At 45.1% G+C, this 26,209-nt stretch overlaps 1 protein-coding gene across 1 annotated transcript; it reads left to right on the top strand.

Moving 5' to 3' along the window:
* The first annotated feature begins 1,742 nt into the window (after nucleotides 1–1,742).
* Nucleotides 1,743–22,112, top strand: tsr1 (TSR1 ribosome maturation factor). Its single transcript, XM_038974214.1, has 15 exons — nucleotides 1,743–1,913; nucleotides 2,936–3,039; nucleotides 3,342–3,570; nucleotides 4,278–4,412; nucleotides 4,771–5,222; nucleotides 6,962–7,109; nucleotides 7,304–7,485; nucleotides 13,333–13,541; nucleotides 14,129–14,288; nucleotides 14,380–14,490; nucleotides 20,688–20,820; nucleotides 21,005–21,121; nucleotides 21,272–21,412; nucleotides 21,628–21,702; nucleotides 21,818–22,112. Exons 1-15 carry the CDS (start codon nucleotides 1,796–1,798, stop codon nucleotides 21,994–21,996), a joined length of 2,493 nt encoding a protein of 830 aa, XP_038830142.1. The 5' UTR covers nucleotides 1,743–1,795; the 3' UTR covers nucleotides 21,997–22,112.
* Nucleotides 22,113–26,209: the final 4,097 nt, after the last annotated feature.

Raw genomic sequence — 26,209 nt, 5'->3', positions numbered from 1 at the left:
TTCTAAGGCCCTGCATCGCAGTGCTTGAGGCGTCACTACAGACCCGGGTTGGATCCCAGGCTGTATCACAGCTGTCTGTGACCGGGAAACCCATGAGGTGACACAATTGGCCCAGCATCATCCAAGTTAGGGAGGGTTTGGCCGGTTGGGATTTCCTTGTCCCATCATGCTCTAACGACTCCTGCAAGCTTACTTCGGTTGACAGTTGGACTGTGTTTCCTCCGACACATTGGTGCGGTTGGCTTCCGGGTTAAGCAAGCAGTGTGTGAAGAAGCAGTGCGGCTTAGCAGGGTCGTGTTCAGGAGGAGGCATGGCTCTCGACCTTCGCCATCCCGAGTCTGTAGGGGAGTTTCAGCGATGGGACAAGACTGTAAGTACCAATTGAATATCACAAAAATGGGGAGAAAAATGGGTAAAAGTAGAAAAAAATATATATAAACGAAAACGAAAACCGCTAACTTATTGTATCAGTGATATTAGTAGGCCTAGTATGATCAGATGACAACAGATCTAGGATAATACTTGTTCTTGGTTTGCTGCTCATGTGTAGGGCATATCATGTTTATGTGTCTGCAACAATTTATAATGAGTTATGATCATATGGCCATATTATAACCCATTATTTCATCCTTGTACATCAGCCTTCACAAATTAGGTTTGTGAAGTCAATGTCTGTACCATTTCACGCAAAAACACCCTAGTGGAGTATTAGGGACTTGTGTAATAACACTGTAATCACACTAGATATTACATAGCAAATTAGTATGGAATTGCTTTGTAATTGCATTACAGGCTAATCCAGTTGATCCTACATTAAGAAAACCTTTGTCTTAGACTAACTCATGATTATTGTGACTGTGAAGCAGTAAAAAAAAGCTGCCGACAACTTTCTCTTCTAAACTACAGTGAACCAATTGGTGCTCCAGATAAGCAGCGTATGCTCTTGTTTGGCTCACAACCAGATGGCCAGCCCGACCAATAAGGCTCTTTATCCAAGTGAACAGGAAGCCTTTCAATCCATGTCATGCATTGGAGATACAACAGTGCTGCACTGCTACAGCAGGTTATAATTCTGATGCTAAAGCAAAAAAGGTGATCATGAAGAATACAGTGCTGTATATCAAAGGTGCATCCAGATTAACATAGAGGATTTTGAAAGATAATTATTTTACAAGAGGATATCATTTAGAATAGAGGCTGGGTGATAGGGCGCTAGATGTAGCCTTTCCAAAGCTTTTCAAGTGTTTGCTAAGAAGAAGAAAAACTGTGACATTTAAAAAAAAATTGAACTCTGTAGTACTTTCCTGCCAAGAATTTCCTTCAAATCATATCTCTGCCCCTGCCCTATAAGGAGTGTGCCTTCCCTCATTTCTCCAAATGGGACATGTGAACTCATGAGATATTTTGCACAGCATTCCATAGGTAACCTGATAATGATGTTGTGACATAGCTAGAAAATGTGAAATGTTTCATAATTGTAACATCCACACTGATATCTATCCAAAATGTACATATCAGAACTATTGATCAAATAATCCTACAGTGTTAGACAAAATGTATTCGCCCTTCGAGGTTATTGGTAAAATGACTGGACAATTTATCAAGAGATAGATAAAGCAGGACCTGAATCCACATTTACTTCATTAATGACAGCAGTCATTTTTTGCGAAAAACAGTAGATGGCACAAGCACCCCTATTTGACCAAAGCACATCGACACTGCGCAAGAAGAAGTTCAAATGCGGAAGTGGAATACGTCATCAAAGTTGGCAGGTCGTCGCAAGCTCGTGGAGAAAATGGTGTCTGGTGCAGAACCACAACAGGGCCATCGAGCTGGCGTTTATAAACAAAAAAACAAGGGACATAAACATGGAAAGCATCGGACGAAAGGAGAAATCGAACGGGAGAACAAGGGTAAGTTTGTGACGGAGGAATGTGTCTCTGTCGCTGGTTTTAACCATGGACATGCTGCTTCTTTGCTGCCGAACACGTGCTTTCAAGTTATGTTTCAGAAGATTCTTTATCTTTGGAAACTATACTTTCATGTCATATTTTAAAATACCCGTGTAATGTCACTCGTGTAACATTTTAGCCTTCAAGCCTTGACACATGGTAGCTGATGAAATCAAACGACCATCGTCATTTGCTTGCGATATGAAAGCATTGCACATCACGTTACAATTCAGTAGGTAGACACATTGATGTGTCAAGACTAGTAATTTAACAGTTCCTGGTAGTGTCTGTCTAATCACATCAACAGGTCTGATGACCATTCTCAAAACTCTCCCCTTACATTAGCGGATTAAACTCCACTCGATGGTGAAGGACATTTCTGATGACTCCATCAATGGAGTGGAACAGAAACCAGCCTTTATGGGATCTAGCTCCGACTACATCGATTCATCCAATGTCAAAATAATTAACATTACTTAACGCCTACTTTGTACCCATGTTTGTCCTCTAGTTACGCGCCTTTCTTTATTTGCTGAAATCCATACTTTTTCAATAAACGTTAATCAAATATAACCACTGACTGTTTCCTTGTTGAGATTCAATTGGCATTTGCGCTGAGTTGCCATCTTAGGGCAACAGCAATGAGCAAACAGTGGTTGAAATTGATTAACGTTTATTGAAAATGTATAGATTTCAGCAAACAAAGACACAACTACAGAGAACAGACATGGGTACACGGTAAGCATTAAATCATTTACGTTTTTTGAAGTATTGACACTGGGCGAATCAATGTAGTCAGAGCTAGATTCCACAAAGCCTGGTCTCTGGTGGCGTCATCAGATTCTTCCTTAACAGTGGAGTTTAGTCCACTACCCTTACAGCAACTGTAATTCTCTGTTAGTGCACATGTTGGTAGCCGTGACCTTTCATTTTTTTTTCATCCTGATCTGTCATTCACCTTTAAATGATGTCATCCCCAACAGGTAGAGTATCGGTGACGGCTCTTACCAAGAAACAGAGGAAAGAGGCGAGAAAGATGGACAAAAGACACAAAGCCAACCAGCTGCGGCGAAATAAGAAGGACCTGGTAAGATACTCTTGCATTTGACACAATGTCACTTTGGAACCACAATGGTATGAATCGGACAAGTTAAAGGTAGACTCAGTGTTATGAAATTCCAACGCGCAGCACCGCAGATATTGAGATGAATGTGATGCAAGACTTTGCATTCACGCAGAGTATCTGCTACAACGTGGTAGCTACGGGACCAAAACAGAAGTTTAAAATAGATGCGCTCTTAGTTGCTGTGGAAATGGCCCAATATTGATATTACTTCATGCATCGCTGAGTCTACCTTTAATGCTATGTGTCACTTCTGTCCTGTCCAGGTCCTGACAGAGAAGCGTCGTCTGGGCAGCAGGGATGGTCCACCCCATCTGGTGGCTGTGGTCGCCCTCCATGCAGGTGTGGATGCTGAGGCTGTGACCAGGTTGCTGCGGTGTGAGGGGGCTGGCGGGCTGGTGCGTGAGGAGAACAGTGTGTGTGGGGTCAGTGACAGCTTTGGCTTGGTCATGCCCCGCTTCAAACAGAGGTTCACCTTCCTCCGCCCAGACACAGGTAACTCACCTACTTGGATACTACAATGTGTTTGTGTTGTCAACACTAAAGTTACATAGATAACGACCTGATACTGATTTATAGTTAATGTAAATGCTAGTATAATCCATATCTGGCTGTACAAAACATTTGTAAGGGGCATTCTGAGTAATTGCTTTGGATAAGTGCCTTACTCAAGGGCACATTGACATATTTTTCACCTAGTTGACTTGGCGATTCAAACCAGTGACCTTTCGGTTACTGGCCTATCGCTCTTAACCGCTAGGCTACCTGCCATCATTCGATGCTGACACTAGTACTTATCCAATAACTTTACATTTACATTACATTTACATTTTAGTCATTTAGCAGACGCTCTTATCCAGAGCGACTTACAGTAGAGTGCATACATTTTATATTTTTTACATATTACATATTACATTTTTACATACTGAGACAAGGATATCCCTACCGGCCAAACCCTCCCTAACCCGGACGACGCTATGCCAAATGTGCGTCGCCCCACGGACCTCCCGGTTGCGGCCGGCTGCGACAGCCTGGGCGCGAACCCAGCCCAGCCTGGGCGCGAACCCAGAGACTCTGGTGGCGCAGCTAGCACTGCGATGCAGTGCCCTAGACCACTGCGCCACCCGGGAGGCGCAGTGGTATTTGAGATTCTTCAAAGTACCTCTGACTCTGTCCTCCCTCCCTCTCCCTTCTCTCTCTAGCTGACATGCACTCTCTACTGGATGTGGTGAAGGTAGCAGACAGTCTGGTGTTTGTGCTGGACTCTACAGAAGGCTGGGACAGCTATGGAGACCACTGCCTCTCCTGTCTCTTTTCACAGGGGCTACCAGCCTATGGTGAGCTTCCATACAAGCTATCCAAAAAAGATACTCACAGTGCACTGGATTTTGTTCAACTTATCCTCTCCCCTTGCTGATTACCTAAATGTTTAGCAGATTACATACTGTAGATATTATACTGATTATTTTACTCAAAATCTAACTACCCCACCCCTTTTCTCTGCATCCACTGTCATCTCTGTCCTATATGACCTCCACTTCTCTCTCCTGTCATCTGTCCTATATAACCTCCACTTCTCTCTCCTGTCATCTGTCCTATATAACCTCCACTTCTCTCTCCTGTCATCTGTCCTATATGACCTCCACTTCTCTCCCCTGTCATCTGTCCTATATAACCTCCACTTCTCTCCCCCAGCTCTGGTGTGTCAAGGTGTTTCAGACCTGGCAGTGAAGAAGCGTGTGGACTCACGGCGGGCGCTGGCCAAGATATCTGAAATCCGCTTCCCTGGGGCGCGCCTCTTCCCCCTGGACTCAGACCAGGACGCCACACTGATGCTAAGACACCTGGGAGCACAGAGGCAGAGGAGGCTGGGCTTCCGCTCCCGTCGGCCTCACCTCCTGGCCCAGCAGGTCTCCTACACCCCCAACAGCTCTGAGGGGAGTGGGGGAGCCCCCACGGGCCTAGGGACCCTGCGTGTGTCTGGGTATGTGCGAGGGTGCCCTCTGCAGGTGGACAGGCTGGTGCACATCTCTGGGTTTGGAGACTTCCTGCTCAGTCAGATCGATGCTCCCATAGACCCCCTTCCTCTCAACTCTATGACCCCTCGCCCTGCCAAGCCAGGGAAGGAAGGAGATGTAGACATGCAGGTGGGTCTCACAAAATCAAGTCACATTTATTTATGAAGTCCTTTTTACATCAGAAGATGACGCAAAGTGCTTATACAGAAACCCAGCCTAAAACCCCAAACGGCAAGCAATGCAGATGTAGAAGCATGGTGGCTAGGAAAAACTCCCCAGAAAGGCAGGAACCTAGGAAGAAACCTAGAGAGGAACCAGGCTCTGAGGGGTGGCCAGTCCTCTTCTAGCTGAGATTTTATAAGAGAGTTCTTCAAGATGTTCAAACGTTCATAGATGACCAGCAGGGTCAAATAATAATCAGTGGTTGTAGAGGGTGCAATAGGTGAGCACCTCAGGAGTAAATGTCAGTTGTCTTTTCATAGCTGAGCATTCAGAGGTTGAGGCTGCAGGTGTGGTAGAGAGAGAGTGGAAAACAGCAGGTCCTGGACAAGGTAGCACATCTGGTGAACAGGTCACGGTTCCGAAGGCAGAAGAGTTGATACTGGAGGACAGCCAGGAGTCATCAGGCCAGGTAGGCCTGAGGCATTGTCCTAGGGCTCAGGTCCTCCAGAAGGGGGGAGAGAATTAGAGGGAGCATACTTAAATTCACACGGTACACCAGATAAGACAGGAGAATTACACCAGATATAACAGACTGACTCTAGCCCCCCGGCACATAGACTATTGCTGCATAAATAGAGGCTGAGGCGTGGATTCTTTGGACACTGTGGCCCTGTCCGACGATACCCCCGGACAGGGCCAACCAGGCAGGATATAATCACCCACTTATCCAAAGCAAAGCCCCCACACCACTAGAGGGATATCAACAGACCACCTGCTATTTTCTACTCTGAGACAAGGCTGAGTATAACCCACAAAGATCTCCTTCGCACGAACCCGAGGGGGTGCAAAACCGGACAGGAAGATCGCGTCAGTGACTCAGCCCACTCAAGTGACGCACCCCTCCTAGGGACGGCATAGAAGAGCACTAGAAAGCCAGTGACTCAGCCCCCGTAATAGGGTTAGAGACAGAATCCCAGTGGAGAGAGGGGAGCCGGCCAGGCAGAGAGCAAGGGTGGTTCGTTGCTCCAGTGCCTTGCCATTCACCTTCACACCCTTGGGCCAGTCTACACTCAATCATAGGCCCTACTGAAGATATGCGTTTTCAATAAAGACTTAAAGGTTGAGACCGAGTCTGCATCTCTCACATGGATAGGCAGACCATTCCATAAAAATGTAGCTCTATATGAGAAACCCCTGCCTCCAACTGTTTGCTTTGAAATTCTAGGGACAATGAGGCCTGCGTCTTGTGAATGTAGCGTACGTGTAGGTATGTACGGCAGGACCAAATCTGTGAGATAGGTAGGAGTAAGTCCAGGTTTGCTTTGTAGGTTAGCAGTAAAACCTTGAAATCAGCCTTAGCCTTAACAGGAAGTCAGTGTAGAGGCTAGCATTGGAGTTATATGCTATTATTATTATTTTTGGTTCTTGTCAGGATTCTAGCAACGGTATCTAGCACTAACTGAAGTTTATTTCGTGCTTTGTCCAGGTAGCTGGAGAGTAGAGCATTGTGGTAGTCTAATCTACAAGTGGCAAAAACATGGATTAGTTTTTCTATGTCCTTATTGGAAGATGGTCACCGCTCATCACTGGCTGATATCATTACATTGAAAATTGACAGTGATTTAATGAATAATTTACCAACTATAGTTAAGACATTTATCAGCTCTGCTTCTGCTCGTTGACAGTCGGTGCTCTCTGTGTTTCAGGATGGTGGTGTTGATGAGGTGGCGTCAGTGCGGGTGCTGATGAAGGCAGACCCAGCTCGCAGGGAGAGTCTGCAGGCCGAGGCAGAGGTAGACCCCATGGATGGAGAGCAGACCTGGCCCACTGATACTGAACTGCTGGAGGCTGAAGGTAAAGGGAGAGAGCGGGCTGAGTTATAGAGGGTCGTTACATTGAATTACATGATAGATCTATGATCGCAGTGCTCTTGTTGGCATCCAATGTATGGGTACTTTGAACCGGTTCATGTCAACACATTGAATTTATTATTGTCTCTGGGTTTACAATGTAATAAACCTCTCTAATAAATGTTCTCCTTCCCTCAGAGGCCAGAAAGAGCAAGCGTGTAATGAAGGTGCCGAAGGGGACATCAGACTACCAGGCCACGTGGATTGTGGATGAGGAGGATGAGAATGGCGAGGAGAATGAAGAGAGTACTGACGATGAGGATGATGAGGATTCGATGATGGAGGAGTCCATAGATGGAGAGGACCTTGACTCTCAGGTGGTGAGTAGTGAGTCCACTCCACAGCCTGGGACACTGACACGGCTGCACAGAAGAATGCTTATGTATGTTTTTCTGGCCGGTATAGCATTAGTTTCAAGTTGTCACTTGCACAAGTACAGTGAAAGGCTTTTTTTGCAAATTCTAAACCCAGCAATGCAGTAATCCACATAAATGTAATACTAAAAATAACAAGGTAGAACAAAAACACATGAGAAATAAAAACACAAAGTAAGAAGCTATATACAAGGTCAGTTCCAATGCCATATTTAGAATGTGCAGGGATACTGGGGTGATAGAGGAAGATATGTGTAGGGGTAAGATGACTAGGCATCAGGATGTTTGTGTGTGTGTCGAGTCTGTATGAATGTGTGCATGTTATGTGTAGAGTCCTGTCAGTGTTCATAGAGACGGTGCAAAAATAAATACAAGGGTCAACTCAGTCCGTGTAGCCATTAATACAAAAGAAAGAGCGACAACTGTTGTGCTGACATCCTGTCCCAAGGCATTGGGTGCACTGCTAAGGTGTTTCTTTACCCTCTGCCTGTTGCCGTGGCAACAGTGAAACCATTAAAGGAGAGGTCTAAGGAGAGGTCTAAGGAGAGGTCTAAGGAGAGGTCTAAGGAGAGGTCTAAGGAGAGGTCTAAGGAGAGGTCTAAGGAGAGGTCTAAGGAGAGGTCTAAGGAGAGGTCTAAGGAGAGGTCTAAGGAGAGGTCTAAGGAGAGGTCTAAGGAGAGGTCTAAGGAGAAGTCTAAGGAGAAGTCTAAGGAGAAGTCTAAGGAGAAGTCTAAGGAGAAGTCTAAGGAGAAGTCTAAGGAGAAGTCTAAGGAGAAGTCTAAGGAGAAGTCTAAGGAGAAGTCTAAGGAGAAGTCTAAGGAGAAGTCTAAGGAGAAGTCTAAGGAGAAGTCTAAGGAGAAGAGGGTGATCCGTTGGTAGTCTGAGTTGATTGTTGAGACGTCTGAACTGATGTGGGGTGATGCAGAAGACGTCAGGAGGAAGCAGCTCGGACAGGACAGGGATTGGTGGGGGGGAAAGTGGCAAACAGTTCAGTTGGGGGTGGAACGGTGTATACGTGACCCGTGGTTAGTGCACAGTGTGGCGCAGCACAACTGTTTGTTTTCACAGTGTCTGCCTCTGGGCTGTAGTGCCAGGCCGCTCACCGTGGCAACAATAGTGTTTTGGAGCAGGGGTCCCGAGAGAAGCCTCCTGACTTCCTGCTCCGCGGACACAACTTCCTGTCTGGACCAGGAGAGGGGACAGCATTTATTTATAACAGCACTGCTTGAAAGAAGGGGGTAAATTCTGCTATGGTCAAACGTTCCGCTACATCTATTTTCTTGAATTTTTATTAGCATGTGTTTGATGTCGGGGTTAGACAGGATATACCATCTAGATGTTAACAATGGAGGAAATGGTGCTGGGGTTGATCAGGATTATTATTGCAGCTGGGATTGTTCTGAAGGTTGTGAATCAGCCCCATGCAGTGTGGACCCCCCCCCATGTATCTCTTGCTTACTGTAATGCCACTTCCAGTAGAACCACTTGTACACTTTTTCTAACTTCATTACTGGAAATGAGGTTGATAAATACTATGAAGGCCTTGTCTTGAATCTCATTAAGACCATTGTTCACATTACATATGATGTAGAGGTATATAGCTCTGCAGTAGAAACTTGTGATGGTCCTCCCATAACTGCTTTACCTATTGCAGAACATCCCGCTATAGGATAGGTAAAAAAAACACCTCTGGAAGTCAAGATGGAAGGATTGTCGTCCCTCCCAAATGTAATATTAGACTATTGGGCTGCTAACCTCCGTGCTGTTACGTTTTGGCTGGATGACACCTCCGTCATCCAGCTGGCTTCGTATGGAGCGTGAGGAGTGTCACCCCTTCTATTGGCGCTGTGATTTTTTCGCCTGTCAATTTGAAGATGTCACTTTACAGTAACAGTCCTATTATACACAGCACATTCTGAATCTGGAAGCAAATGAAGGTCCGTTTTGACCTTAGACCCATATCATTCATGCTCCCTGTTGCCAGGAATCCCTCCTTTGCCCCCTCAAACCTTGAAAACACCTTTGAGCGATGGGGAGAGCTAGGGATCAATACCATAGGGGATCTATATATAGAAGGGGCCTTTGCCTCCTTTGATTTGCTGAGGGAAACCTGTAATCTTCCCAGAATTTTTTTTTCCAGATACCTACAGATTAGAGACTGTTCAAATAAAGTTTGTCACATGTGCCAAATACAACAGTTGTAGACCGTACAGTGAAATGCTTACTTACAAGCCCTTAATCAACAACGCAGTTAAGAAAAAGTGTTAAGTAATATAATTAAGGAGCAGCAGTGAAATAACAGTAGCAAGGCTATATACGGGGGGCACCGGAACAGAGTCAATGTGTGGGGGCACCGGTTAGTCGAGGTAATTGAGGTAATATGTACATGTAGGTAGAGTTATTAAAGTGACTATGCACAGATAAAACATAAAACTGAGTAACAGCAGTGTAAAAGGGGGGGGGGGGGGGGGGGCAAAAATGCAAATAGTCTGGATAGCCATTTGATTAGCTGTTCAGGATTGCTTGGGGGTAGAAGCTGTTTAGGTCCAAAAGGCTTCTTGACTTGTCGCTCCGATACCGCTTGCCATGCGGTAGCAGAGGGAACAGTCTATTTCTAGGGTGGCTGGAGTCTTTGACAATTTTTACGGCCTTCCTCTGACACCACCTGGTATAGAGGTCCTGGATGGCAGGACGCTTGGCCCCAATGATGTACTAGGCCGTTCGCACTACCTTCTGTAGCGCCTTGCGGTCGGAGGCCGAACAGTTGCCATACCAGGCAGTGACGCAACGAGTCAGGATGCTCTCGATGGTGCAGCTGTAGAACCTTTTGAGGATTTGAGGACCCATGAAAAATCTTTTCCGTTTCCTGAGGGGGAATAGGCTTTGTTGTGTCCTCTGACTGTCTTGGTGTGTTGGGACTATGATAGTTTGTTGGTGATGTGGACGCCAAGGAACTTGAAGCTCTCAACCTGCTGCACTACAGCCCTGTCGATGAGATTCCTCCGATGGCATTGATGAGTACACCACATCAGTCATTGGCTTCATCAATAAGTGCATCAATGACGTCGTCCCCACAGTGACCATACTTACATACCCCAACCAGAAGCAATGGATTACAGGCAACATCCGCACTGAACTAAAGGCTAGAGCTGCCCCTTTCAAGGAGCGGGACTCTAACCTGGATGCTTATAAGAAATTCCGCTATGCCCTCCGACAAACCATCAAACAGGCAAAGTGTCAATACAGGACAAAGATCGAATCATACTACACCGGCTCTGACGCTCGTCGGATGTGTCAGGGCTTGCAAAACATTACAGACTACAAAGGGAAGCACAGACGAGAGCTGCCCAGTGAGACGAGCCTACCAGACGGGCTAAACTACTTATATGCTCGCTTCGATGCAAATAACACTGAAACATGCATGAGAGCACCAGCTGTTCCGGAAGACTGTGATCACGCTCTCCACAGCAGATGTGAGTAAGACCTTTAAAAAGGTCAACATTCACAAGGCTGCAGGGCCAGACAGATTACCAGGATGTATACTGCAAGCATGCACTGACCAACTGGCAAGTGTCTGCACTGACATTTTAAACCTCTCCCTGTCCGAGTCTGTAATACCAAGATGTTTTAAGCAGACCACAATAGTCCCTGTGCCCAAGAACACCAAGGTAACCTGCCTAAATGATTACCGACCCGTAGCACTCACGTCTGTAGCCATGAAGTGCTTTGAAAGGCTTACATCAACACCATTGTCCCAGAAACCCTAGACCCTCTCCAATTTGCATACCACCCCAACAGAGCCACAGATGATGCAGTCTCTACTGCACTCCACACTGCTCTTTCCCACCTGGACAAAAGGAACACCTATGTGAGAATGCTATTCATTGACTACAGCTCAGCGTTCACCATAGTGCCCTCAAAGCTCATCACTAAGCTAAGGTCCCTGGGACTAAACACCTCCCCTGCAACTGGATCCTGGACTCCCTGACGGGCCACCCCCAGGTGAGGACGGCCCGCCACGCTGAGACTCAACATAGTGGCCCCTCAGGGGTGCGTGCTCAGTCCTCTCCTGTACTCCATGTTCACTCATGACTGCACAGCCAGGCACGACTCCAACACCATCAAGTTTGCTGCTGTGGTAGGCCTGATCACGACAACGAGACAGCCTATAGGGAGGAGGTCAGAGACCTGGCCATGTGGTGCCAGTACAACAACCTCTCCCTCAGCGTGATCAAGACAAAGGAGATGACTGTGAACTACAGGAAAAAGAGGACTGAGCACGCCCCCATTCTCATTGACAGGGCTGCAGTGGAGCAGGTTGAGAGCTTCAAGTTCCTTGGGTCCACAGATCCTCAAAGGTTCTACAGTTGCACCATCGAGAGCATCTTGACTGGTTGCATCATTGCCTGGTATGGCAACTGCTCGGCCTCTAACCTCAAGGCACTACAGAGGGTAGTGCATATGACACAGTACATCACTGGGGCCAAGCTTCCTGCCATCCAGGACCTCTATACCAGGCGATGTCAGAGGAAGGCCCTAAAAATTGTCAGACTCCAGCCACCCTAGTCAGACTGTTCTCTCTTACCGCACGGCAAGCGGTACCGGAACACCAGTCTAGGTCCAAGAGGCTTCTAAACAGCTTCTACCCCCAAGCCATTAGACTCCTGAACGTCTAATCAAATGGCTACCCAGACTATTTGCATTGCCCCCCTCTCCCCCTCTTTACACCACTACTACTCTGTTGTCATCTATGTATAGTCACTTTAATAACTCTACCTACCTGTACATACTACCTCAACTAACTGGTGCCCCCTCACATTGATTCTGTACCGGTACCCCCCTGTATATAGTCTCGCTATTGTTTTACTGCTGCTCTTTAATTACTTGTTACTTTTATTTCTTATCCGTATTTTTTGAAACTGCATTGTTGGTTGGGGGCTCGTAGGTAAGCATTTCACTGTAAGGTCTACCTACAACACCTGTTTTATTCGGCGCATGTGACATTTAAATTTTTTTTTTTTGATGTGGTGTACTCCTCAATGTCATCGGAAGAATTCCGGGACATATTCCAGTCTGTGCTAGTAAAACAGTCCTGTAGTTTAGCATCTGCTTCATCTGACCACTTATTTATTGACTGAGTCACTGGTGCTTCCTGCTTTAGTTTTTTTGCTTGCTAGCAGGAATCAGGAGAATAGAATTATGGTCTGCATAAAAAACATCTTCCTACATTTGGAAATGCTAAACCTTCCATGTTTAACGGATGCATCAAAATTTGTCCCACCTCAGGCAAACGGATATCATCTGAAGCTTTTCTATATGTTAGCACACCTTCTACAGATGCCATTAAGGCAAAATGGGAGGAAGAGCTAGGCACTGACATTTCTGTAGCAGACTGAGAAGATTGCTGATGAAGGGGAAATCGATAGTTACATATCACGATATCGTATCGACAAAATCGCAATATTATTTTTGCGTTAGTTGGCTGTACCTGCACCAAAACTACAGTATTTTTTTCCCCCCTTCGTAGCTTGTTCTCCATCTTCTTTTTAAAGGAGACAATATTTCAGCGCTTATTTCCATGACTGATCAACTCATTTTCTCATTGCTCTCTTGTCCCTCTTCAGCAGACATATGGTGGGCAATATGTTTGGAACATCGAATTGCAATAAAGTCAGTATCGATCCGCAATACCTATCGTATCGGCGCCTAAGTATCGCGATAATATCGTATTGTGAGGTGCCTGGCAATTCCCAGCGCTAGTAGAAACTTCCTGTCTTTTACTGTTTGGTTTAGGATGCTGCCTCAGGTGGTGGCTCTGATGAGGAGGAGGAAGAGGAGGAGCTGAATTCCACATCGGACAAGGGTGGAGCAGACCAGCGCTATGATGAGCACATGGACGAGGCGGAGGAAGGGGAGGGGTTAAAACGATACCGGGAGGCTCGGGCCAATGAGATGTTCCCAGATGAAGTGGACACCCCTCTAGACCAATCGGCTAAGAACAGGTAAGGGCATGACTATCATATCTTCTACCACCAAACACAGTGGTCCCTTACTTCTCCTTCAGTACTGTACAGGACCCTCTGCTCTCAGTGTGGGCTACAACACAGAGGGGCTGTCTAAGCAGAAACATTCAACCGATCCATGACATGCAACATCAACCCATGGCTCACACACAGGTAACTGCCAAAATAAAGGGAACGCCAACAGAAAGTGTCTCAATAGGTCATTTGGCCGCCAGAGCGGCTTCAGTGCACCTTGGCATAACTGTATGGAGGGATGCGACACCATTCTTCCACAAAAAAATCAGTAATTTGGTGTTTTGTTGATGGTGGTGGAAAACGCTATCTCAGGCACCGCTCCAGGATCTCCGGTAAGTGTTCAATTGGGTTGAGATCTGGTGACTGAGACACACACACACACACTTTAAACCCCCTATGCTCTGAGGAGGGAGGAATTCACCAAACATGTCAAACATCTGGTCTATTATATTTGACAATGCCGTTAACGCCCAAACTTTACTTTCCAGGATGATTGGCCCAGCGTAATTACTTAGCTATACGCTGACGTTGCTAATTTCCTGTGTGCTCAGGTTCCAGCGTTACAGGGGCCTGAAGAGTTTCCGCTCCTCCCCCTGGGACCCCTTGGAGAACCTGCCTGCAGACTACTCCCGCATCTTCCAGTTTCAGAGCTTTGAGCGCACACGCCGCCGCGTACTGGCTGAGGCTGCGCAGGAGGAAGAGGGGGCCATGGTAAGAGGCTGGCTTGTTTGTCTGTGACATCCTGTTGCAACCCTGTCCCCTCTCGGTGTCCCCAATCTATTTACTCTGCTCTGCTCTCTAGGTGGGCTGGTATGTGACCCTCCATGTAGTGGATGTTCCCCCCACGGTGATGGAGAGTGTCCAGGCAGGCAGGCCTCTGGTGCTGGTCTCCTTACTGCCACATGAACAGAAGGTATACTGTATTGGAATACTCCTGAATTATTGTGTACTTAGTGTCTTAAGTCTAAAAGTTAAGAATTGTAACCCATTTCTGTTGTTAAATATGTTGAAGTGTAAACAAACTACAGAGGGGGGGAAAAATTGTAAATTATTACATAAGTATGTAAACCTCCGACTTCAACTAATATATATATATTAGTTGAAGTCGGAGGTTTACGTACACTTAGGTTGGAGTCATTAACTCATTTTTCAACCACTCCACAAATGTCTTGTTAACAAGCTATAGTTTTGGCAAGTCGGTTAGGACATCTACCTTGTGCATGACATAAGTCATTTTTCTAACAATTGTTTACAGACAGATTATTTCACTATCACAATTCCAGTGGGTCAGAAGTTTACATACACTAAGTTGACTGTGCCTTCAAACTGGAGGTCGACCGATTATGATTTTTCAACGCCGATACCGATTATTGGAGGACAAAAAAAAGCCGATACCGATTAATCGGCCGATTTTATATTTTAAAACATATTTTAAAAAAATAAATTTAAAAAATGTATTTATATATATATCATACACACACACACACACACATTTTTGTAATAATGACAATTGCAACAATACCGATTGAACAATGAACACTTATTTTAACTTAATATAATACATAAATACACACACACAGCTCTGAAGTGACAATGATACTGAAGAGTCTGCTTAGGAGACAAATACTCTCAACTGTTTGAATAAAAATAGAGTTTAAGTTACCTGTGATGAATGTTGAAAAAAAACACTGTAATTTCTATATGCAGGAAATCCTATTTTAATAATGGGCATGGTAAGAATTGACGACCAAAGTGCGAGTCATAATTCCCATGACACCTTCTAGCAAAATCTGAAAAGCGGTTCCTTCATTTATTCCATAGGATATTTTTTAGATTCACTTAAAATAAGGTCTGTGTTTCGTGTAGGCTTACACCACCTTGCCAATTTTATAACTGTGTAGATATCCATAGGACAAGGTAACTCTGATCAATATTGGCTAAATATAAGCGAAGATAAAAAAAATTGTAGAGTGGATTTATGAAAATATGTTGACAAACGTTACCTTATCCTAGTGAGATTTACACGGGTATCAAAACGTCGAGGCGGTTTAAGCCTGCACGAAACACAGACCTTATTTGAAGTAGATCAAGACATTCCCTATGGAAGACATGAACGGTAAAATAACGAAGGAACCCCTTTCAAGTTCAGCCGCAAGTTATTACAGGAATTATAACGCGTCGACTATAACGCGTTCTCTCTAAACCATATACCTTTGACTAATCCGGAAACTATCACCTCGAAAACAAAACGTTTATTCCGTTCCGTATTTTATCTAACGGGTGGCATCCATGAGTCTAAATATTCCTGTTACATTGCACAACCTTCAATGTTGTCATAATTACGTAAAATTCTGGCAAATTAGTTCGCAAAGAGCCAGGCGGCCCAAACTGTTGCATATACCCTGACTCTGCGTGCAATGAACGCAAGAGAAATGACACAATTTCACCTGGTTAATATTGCCTGCTAACCTGGATTTCTTTTAGCTAAATATGCAGGTTTAAAAATATATACTTGTGTATTGATTTTAAGAAAGGCATTGATGTTTATGGTTAAGTAGACATTGGAGCAATGACAGTCATTGATTGATTGTTTTTTATAAGATAAGTTTAATGCTAGCTAGCAACTTACCTTAGCTTACTGCATTCGCCTAACAGGCAGGCTCCTTGTGGAGTGCAATGTAATCAGGTGTTAGAGCATTGGACTAGTTAACTGTAAGGTTGCAAGATTGGATCCCCCGAGCTGACAAGGTAAAAAATCTGTCGAGGCAGAACGTTCCTAGGCCGTCATTGAAAATAAGAATGTGTTCTTAACTGACTTGCCTAGTTAAAAAAAAATATTAAAATAAAGGTGTAAAAAATATTTGATTTTTTTTTTGTTGAATTTTTTTAAATCGGCGCCCGAAAATACCGATTTCCGATTGTTATGAAAACTTTTAATCGGCCCTAATTAATCGGCCATTCCGATTAATCGGTCGACCTCTACTTCAAACATCTTGTAAAATTCCAGAAAATGATATCATGGCTTTAGAAGCTTCTGATAGGCTACCTGTGGATGTATTTCAAGGCTGACCTTCAAACTCAGTGCCTCTTTGCTTGACATCATGGGAAAATCTAAAGAAATCAGCCAAGACCTGAGAAAAAAATTTTTAGACCTCCACAAGTCTGGTTCATCCTTGGGAGCAATTTCCAAACGCCTGAAGGTACCACATTAATCTGTACAAACAATAGTACGCAAGTATAAACACCATGGGACCATGCAGCCATCATACCGCTCAGGAAGGAGACGCGTTCTGGCTCCTAGAGATGAGCGTACTTTGGTGCGAAAAGTGCAAATCAATCCCAGAACAACAGCAAAGGACCTTGTGAAGAGGAAACAGGTTCAGAAGTATCATATCCACAGTAAAACGAGTCCTATATCGACATAACCTGAAAGGCCGCTCAGCTTTGAAGAAGCCACTGCTCCAAAACCGCCATTAAAAAAGCCAGACTACGGTTTGCAACTGCACATGGGAACAAAGATCATACCTTTTGGAGAAATGTCCTCTGGTCTGATGAAACAAAAATAGAACTGTTTGGCCATAATGACCATCGTTATGTTTGGAGGAAAAAGGGGGAGGCTTGCAAGCCGAAACACCATCCCAACCGTGAAGCACAGGGGTGGCAGCGTCATGTTGTGGGGGTGCTTTGCTGCAGGAGGGACTGGTGCACTTCACAAAATAGGTGGCATCATGAGGGAGAAAAATTATATGGATATATTGAAGCAACATCTCAAGACATCAGTCAGGAAGCTAAGCTTGGTCGCAAATGGGTCTTCCAAATGGACAATGACCCCAAGCATACTTCCAAAGTTGTGGCAAAATGGCTTAAGGACAACAAAGTCAAGGTATTGGAGTGGCCATCACAAAGCCCTGACCTCAATCCTATAGAACATTTGTGGGCAGAACTGAAAAAGCGTGTGCGAGCAAGGAGGCCTACAAACCTGACTCAGTTACACCAGCTCTGTCAGGAGGAATGGGCCAAAATTCACTCAACTTATTATGGGAAGCTGGTGGAAGGCTACCTGAAAAGTTTGACCCAAATTAAACAATTTAAAGGCAATGCTACCAAATACTAATTGAGTGAATGTCTGACCCACTGGGAATGTGATGAAAGAAATAAAAGCTGAAATAAATCATTCTCTACTATTATTCTGACATTTCACATTCTTAAAATAGTGTGATGATCCTAACTGAACTAAGACAGGGAATTTTTACTAGGATTAAAATGTCAGGAATTGTGAAACTGAGTTTAAATGTATTTGGCTAAGGTACATGTAAACTTCCGACTTCTACTGTGTGTGTAATATATCACACACACACACACACACACGACCATGTATGTGGACACTTCCTTGTCAAACATCTCATTCACAAATCATGGGGATTAATATGGAGTTGGTCCCCCCTTTGCTGCTGTAACAGCCTCCACTCTTCTGGGAAGGCTTTCAACTAGATGTTGGGACATTGCTGCGGAGACTTGTTTCCTTTCAACCACAAGCGTTAGTGAGGTAGGGCACTGATGTTGGGCAATTAGGCCTGGCTCGCAGTCGGCGTTCCAATTAATCCCAAACGTGTTCGATGTAGTTGAGGCCGGGCTGTGTGCTGGCCAGTCAAGTTCTTCCACACCGATCTCGACAAACCATTTCTGTATGGGCCTCGCTTTGTGCACGGGGGTATTGTCTTGCAGAAACAGCAAAGGTCCTTCGCCATAAAGTTGGAAGCACAGAATTGTCTAGAATGTCATTGTATACTGTAGAGTTAAGGTTTCCCTTCACTTTAACTAAGGGGCCTAGCCCGAACCATGAAAAACAGCCTTAGACCATTTCCTCCTCCACCAAACTTTACAGTTGGCACTATGCATTCAGGTAGGTAGCGTTCTCCTGGCATCCGCCAAACCTAGACGGTGAAATGTGATCCATCACTCCAGAGAATGTTTCCACAGCTCCAGAGTCCAATGGCGATGAGCTTTACACCACTCCAGCTGACGCTTGGCATTGTGCGTGGTGATCTTAGGCTTGTGTGTGGCTGGTCAGCCATATAAACCCATTTCATGAAGCTCCCAACGAACAGTTCTGTGCTGACGTTGCTTCCAGAGGCAGTTTGGAACTCGGTAGTGAGTGTTTTAACCGAGGACAGGTGATTTTATGCCCTACAGCTTTCGGCAGTCCTGTTCTGTGAGCTTGTGTGGTTTACCACTTCGTGGCTGAGCCATTGTTGCTCCTAGATGTTTCTACTTCACAAATACACCACAAAAAAAGAAATGCACTTAGTTTACCCTGCTAGAGCCGCGCCGGTCGACGTTTGATAAATTGACTTGTTGTGAAGGTTGCATTCTATGACTGTCACATTTGAAATTCACTGAACTCTTCTGTACGGGCCATTCTACTGCCAATGTTTGTCTATGGAGATTGCATGGCTGTGTGCTCAAATTTATACACCTGTCAGCAATGGGTGTGGCTGAAATAGCCGGATCCACTAATTTGAAGGGGTGTCCACATACGTTTGGCTGTAGTATGTCTATATACAGTGCCTTCGTAAAGTATTCAGACCCTTTGACTTTTTCCACATTTTGTTATGTTACAGCCTTATTCTAAAATTGATTAAATATTTTATTTTTATTATGTTTACTAATTTATTAAAAATAAAAAACGGATCACATTTACATAAGTATTCAGACCTTTTACTCAGTACTTTGTTGAAGCACCTTTGGCAGTGATTACAGCATCGAGTCTTCTTGGGTATGACGGTACAAGCTTGGCACACCTGTATTAGGGGAGTTTCTCCCATTCTTCTCTGCAGATTCTCTCAAGCTCGGTCAGGTTGGATGGGGAGCGTTGCTGCACAGCTATTTTCAGGTCTCTCCAGAGATGTTAGATCGGTTTAAAGTCTAGTCTCAGGCTGGGCCACTCAAGGACTCATACATTGTCTTGGCTGTGTGCTTAGGATTGTTGTCCTGTTGGAAGGAGAACCTTCGCCCCAGTCTGAGGTCCTGAGCTCTCTGGTGCAGGTTTATCAAGGATCTGTCTGTACTTTGCCTCAATCCTGACTAGTCTCCCAGTCCCTGCCGCTCAAAAACATCCCCACAGCATGATGTTGCAACCACAATGCTTCACCGTAGGGATGGTGCCAGGTTTCCTCCAGACGTGACTCTTAGCGTTCAGACCAAAGAGTTCAATCTTGGTTACATCAGACCAGAGAATGGTCAGTCTTTAGGTGCCTTTTGGCAAACTCCAAGTGGGCTGTCGTGCCTTTTACTGAGGAGTGGCTTTCATCTGGCCACTCTACCATAAAGGCCTGATTGGTGGAGTGCTACAGAGATGGTTGTCCTTCTGAAAGGTTCTCCCATCTCCACAGAGGATCTCTAGACCTCTGTCAGTGACCATCGGGTTCTTGGCCAAGGCCCTTCTCCCCGATTGCTCAGTTTGGCCGGATGGCCAGCTCTAGGAAGAGTCTCGGTGGTTACAAACTTCTTCCGTTCAAGAATGATGGAGGCCACGGTGTTCTTGGACTTTCAATGCTCAGAAATGTTTCGGTACCCTTGCCCAGATCACAATCCTGTCTCAGAGCTCTAGGGACACTTCCTTTGACCTCGTGGCTTGGTTTTTGCTCTTACATGCACTGTCAACTATGGGACCTTTAGCTAGACAGGTATGTGCCTTTCCAAATCATGTCCAATCAATTGAATTTACAACAGGTGGACTCCAAGTTGTAGAAACATCTCAAGGATGATCAATGGAAACACGATGCACCTGAGCTCAATTTAGAGTCTCATAGCAAAAGGTCTGAATACGTATGTAAATAAGTTTTTTTTATTTTTAATACATTTGCAAAAATGTCTAACTTTTCTCTGTCATTATGGGGTATTGTGTGCCGAATACTGAAAGTATAATATTTAATCAATTTTAGAATAAGGCTAACATAACAAAATGTGTAAAAAGTCAAGGGGTCTGAATACTTCCCGTATTTTATAAATCTATTGTAACAACTCTAGCTAATGGTTTTAACACTATAGTTCATTAGAAACTATTCTTCCAGCTCCTTACCATTTGGTTGCCTTCCATCCTCTGATCAGATGTCAGTGATGCACATGCTGGTGAGGAGACACCCCAGCAACACAGACCCTATCAAGTCTAAAGAGGAGCTGGTGTTCCACTGTGGATTCAGGAGGTTCAGGGCCTGCCCCATCTTCTCCCAGCACACATCAGGTAGGGGAACCTGTCTAAACAGCACAATTTATATCTTGAACAAAATTGAAGGAAAAGTATGGCAAATATGCTGACATTCTGTGGGATTGGAGTATTGTTTTGGCTTGTTATACAACCATTTATTTGTCTAGTCAGTGTTGGGCTTGGTGTTGTATCTAACCTGTGATTGGCTCTCTCTCTCCAGCCGACAAGCACAAGCTGGAGCGTTTCCTTCATGCTGACGCCCCCACGGTGGTTTCTGTTTACGCCCCCATCACATTCCCCACCGCTGGGGTACTGCTCTTCAAACAGAGGGAGGATGGTAAGGGCCTGGATAGTGATGTTTGGCTGACTTAGTATTTCTCTACCCGTTTAAGGATGGGGCAGGACAGAGGAACACACTGTCTCTACCTGTATCTCTCTCCTGTTCTCTGTCTGTATTTGAGCCGGTATCTCTTGTTCTCTCCCTCAGGCATGCAGGACCTGGTGGGTACAGGAAGTCTGCTGAGCTGTGACCCCCAGCGTGTGGTGCTGAAGAGGATCGTGTTGAGTGGACACCCCTTCAAGATCAACCGCCGATCCGCTGTCTGCAGATACATGTTCTTCAACAGGGGTGAGGGGGCACTGAGCTGAGCACTACATGTTTCCCAATAATAACCACATAACTTCTGTCTGACTAGGGCCCATAGGGTGCACTATATAGAGAATAGGTCCCTTTTGGCCCAAATCTTCTGTCGTAATGTGGAAAGGAAATAGCTCTGACTTACCTGTGGTTTTCATTATTTATTTTCATGTTAACTGACCTCTGTGCTCCTTTCTCTCTGATAGACGACATCCTGTGGTTTAAGCCTGTTGAGCTGAGAACCAAGTGGGGCCGGAGAGGACACATCAAGGAGGCACTAGGTACGGAGAAAACCTAAACATTGTCAATACTGTTTAGTGACATGAAACAATGTGTTGCCTTCATTGGACAATTGTGTGACTACCTTACCTAAACCTGTGTGGGTATGTTTTTCAGGTACTCATGGACACATGAAGTGTGTATTTGACAGCCAGATGCGGTCTCAGGATACTGTCATGATGAACCTGTATAAGAGGGTCTATCCTCGCTGGACGTATGACCCCTATGTGCCTTTGCCCCTGCCCTGGGTCAAGGGGGAAGGGACTCAAGTGCCAGATGATTTTGACATGGAGTAGGTGGTGGTCTGTTGCAAGAGGTGTGTTGAAGTCTGTAGAGAGTTGCATGGACTGTGGTGATTACATTTTCACTCCAATAGATGGATTGTAATGTGTATTAAATAAAACCAATTAGACAAAAATCACTTGTTTCTTTATTTCTTTGGAAAATGTCCTTGTGGTCCAGTTTTTTTCCTGGCCATTAGATGGCAGCAGTGTATAAGAGGAAACAGGCTCTTTGTTGCAGTGACTAACACGGTGGAACTTAACTCACTGATTTATATGAGCGCCATGCACTGTTATGTACCTGTACTAAAAAACACTAACTTGATCAAACATAAAGACAATGTTGAGGCATAATCAGAGAGCGCATGTTCAGATCAATACTGTTTTACAGATTCCATTCTCAATTTCAACATGTTTGGCACATGAATTACACAAATTGAAAATCTGAACAACAATGATCACAACTTTGGATGAACTAGCTTGCCTTTCCTATTTAGGTCCAGTGCTCACTCTGTTCTAGGAAGTCTTCTCCAGCTCTTTCCACTACCATTCCTTTAGGTCTTTGCATTTTATTCTGATATTGTATTTATTATTATTTTTGCAGATAGTGTGCATGACGACTTCAAAGAAAAATGTCCACAATTTGTGCCTCTTAAATTCCTTTTTGGTACACAGCTTATCCTCCACACTAGCTATAGTCTCAGACCTCTACATAGTGTGCCCCAGTTCCACTCCCTGGTGGTCTCCCTGAGCTGAAGATCCTTCTTCCCCACCAGTCAGACTCAAGCAGAGAACGCGAGACCCCATGTTCTCGCTCTGGATCTACAACGCTCAACAGTTTTACATTCCTCCCTATCCCATGCTTTGTGCTCCACGGAGAAACTGATTTATGAATTGTAATATTTATCATAAAACTGTGCTCTTGCATGCTCGCAGCTCCATTATTCATCTGGGGTCTCTGTTGGGACTGCACCAAAGAGGCATGCCAATATGTCTGGGAAACTAGAAGGTGAAGACTTGAGGTTGGAGAGGTGGAACATGATCCAAGAAATGGAGGGGATCAGAAGTTCAACATTTTTCATACTGCGAATTTGATTACAGTGTGGAAAAAGTTGAAAAACAAAGATAAAACAATCGCACAAGTAATGCCTATTGCATTGTGGGGCATGCCGGGAGCCCTGGACAGTTTTGCTGAAACACTCCATTTATCTGCTTCATTTTTTTTTTACTCGTATGGATGAAAGTTAGGGCACTGAACGGTGATGTGTTGAACACATCTTGTTTAAAGCTGGTGTGGTGTGCCTGTTCTAGCTAGCTGTTCATGATCGTGGAGGTCACTGCACCACTGCACTCATCTTCAAATAATATTTTTGCAGGAATCTCCTTGCGAAGGATTTAGCCGAAAAATGGAACTCTGCCGGGCAATATCCCCACGCGCCATGGAGAATGTTTTTACAGTAACATGTCGGACTGTCTATAGACCGCATACACAATTTCCCTCCGACACTATCCATTTTAAACCGATAATTTTATATTTAACTAGGCTAGTCAGTTAAAAACAAATTATTATTTACAATGACAGCCTACCGGGGAACAGTGGGTTAACTGCCTTGTTCAGGGGCAGAATGACAGATTTTTACCTTGTCAGCTCGGGGATTCAATCCAGCAACCTTTCGGTTACTGGCCCAACGCTCTAACCACTAGGCTACCTGCCGCCCCCGAATGCAGTTAAGGGACCAACGACGTGTTCAAACTGAATAAAACTAGAGATGGAGAGAATGCAAATGGTTTCTATAGAGTTGGGAAATGAGAATAAGAGCTGTAGAGGAAGAAATGCTGGAGTGTGAGAGAGAGACGTTGAGTTAGGCAGTGTGGGCGAGGGAGAAGGAAAGAGTGGCTGGCGTTTATGGATAGCAGATGTGGGGTTTTGGCAAGGGCCGAGCGCGCCTGAATCCCGCACCGGCTGGGTGGCACCGGGGTGAGAGGGAGGTCACTGCACCACACAGCCCATAAAACACAGAGATGGAGGGAAGGAAGACTGCCTGGGTCTCACACACCAGCCTGGGACTCCAAGGCTGTGATGGTGAGCAAATCACAGTCAAACACTATGCATTCTTAGGTTGAGAAAAAAAACACTTCTTAGACCAGGGGTTTTAAAACTGGCCTGAGGTACTGCAGGGAGTCTGCCATTGTTTGTTTTGGTGAAAAATACACTGCTCAAAAAAATAAAGGGAACACTTAAACAACACAATGTAACTCCAAGTCAATCACACTTCTGTGAAATCAAAACTTTCCACTTAGGAAGCAACACTGATTGACAATACATTTCACATGCTGTTGTGCAAATGGAATAGACAAAAGGTGGAAATTATAGGCAATTAGTAAGACACCCCCAAAAAAGGAATGGTTCTGCAGGTGGTGACCACACACCACTTCTCAGTTCCTATGCTTCCTGGCTGATGTTTTGGTCACTTTTGAATGCTGGCGGTGCTTTCACTCTAGTGGTAGCATGAGACGGAGTCTACAACCCACACAAGTGGCTCAGGTAGTGCAGTTCATCCAGGATGGCACATCAATGCGAGCTGTGGCAAAAAGGTTTGTTGTGTCTGTCAGCGTAGTGTCCAGAGCATGGAGGCGCTACCAGGAGACAGGCCAGTACATCAGGAGACGTGGAGGAGGCCGTAGGAGGGCAACAACCCAGCAGCAGGACCGCTACCTCCGCCTTTGTGCAAGGAGGTGCACTGCCAGAGCCCTGCAAAATGACCTCCAGCAGGCCACAAATGTGCATGTGTCAGCATATGGTCTCACAAGGGGTCTGAGGATCTCATCTCGGTACCTAATGGCAGTCAGGCTACCTCTGGCGAGCACATGGAGGGCTGTGCGGCCCCACAAAGAAATGCCACCCCACACCATGACTGACCCACCGCCAAACCAGTCATGCTGGAGGATGTTGCAGGCAGCAGAACGTTCTCCACGGCGTCTCCAGACTCTGTCACGTCTGTCACATGTGCTCATTGTGAACCTGCTTTCATCTGTGAAGAGCACAGGGCGCCAGTGGCGAATTTGCCAATCTTGGTGTTCTCTGGCAAATGCCAAACGTCCTGCACGGTGTTGGGCTGTAAGCACAACCCCCACCTGTGGACGTCGGGCCCTCATACCACCCTCATGGAGTCTGTTTCTGACCGTTTGAGCAGACACATGCACATTTGTGGCCTGCTGGAGGTCATTTTGCAGGGCTCTGGCAGTGTACCTCCTTGCACAAAGGCGGAGGTAGCGGTCCTGCTGCTGGGTTGTTGCCCTCCTACGGCCTCCTCCACGTCTCCTGATGTACTGGCCTGTCTCCTGGTAGCGCCTCCATGCTCTGGACACTACGCTGACAGACACAGCAAACCTTTTTGCCACAGCTCGCATTGATGTGCCATCCTGGATGAGCTGCACTACCTGAGCCACTTGTGTGGGTTGTAGACTCCGTCTCATGCTACCACTAGAGTGAAAGCACCGCCAGCATTCAAAAGTGACCAAAACATCAGCCAGGAAGCATAGGAACTGAGAAGTGGTGTGTGGTCACCACCTGCAGAACCATTCCTTTTTTGGGGGTGTCTTACTAATTGCCTATAATTTCCACCTTTTGTCTATTCCATTTGCACAACAGCATGTGAAATTTATTGTCAATCAGTGTTCCTTCCTAAGTGGACAGTTTGATTTCACAGAGGTGTGATTGACTTGGAGTTACATTGTGTTGTTTAAGTGTTCCCTTTATTTTTTTGAGCAGTGTATTTTGGGGGTGGATTTTTTTTTATGTGAACAATTATTATTTAATGAATATCACTAGCTGCAACAGAATACATACCATTGTGGATACCATTAGGTCTCTGTGTCCAATATGAAGGAAGTTAGAGGTAGTTTCATGAGCCAACGCTAACTAGCGGTAACACAATGACAAAGTCTCCAGGAAAAGTTAGCATGCTAGCTGTTCTTGTTCATCTGACTCTGGGGTAGTAGATAAATGGCTTACTTGCCAAAATCTTGAACTATCCCTTTAATATGGAGGAAATGACAGCCATTGGAACTAATTACAGGGGCTTTTCTGTATAGACAATTCTTAGGCTGTTGAAGTGGTAATTTAGTTGACACTGAAAAACAGTTTGTGTCAACTTAAAGGACCCAAACCAGAAAATAAATGTTTTTTTTTACTAATACCATCAGGGAGAATAAAAAAAAAAAAAGG

This window comes from Salvelinus namaycush, chromosome 34 (genome assembly GCF_016432855.1).
Source record: "Salvelinus namaycush isolate Seneca chromosome 34, SaNama_1.0, whole genome shotgun sequence".
NCBI classification, from domain to species: Eukaryota; Metazoa; Chordata; class Actinopteri; order Salmoniformes; family Salmonidae; genus Salvelinus; species Salvelinus namaycush.
This window is presented reverse-complemented; position numbering and strand designations above follow the sequence as displayed.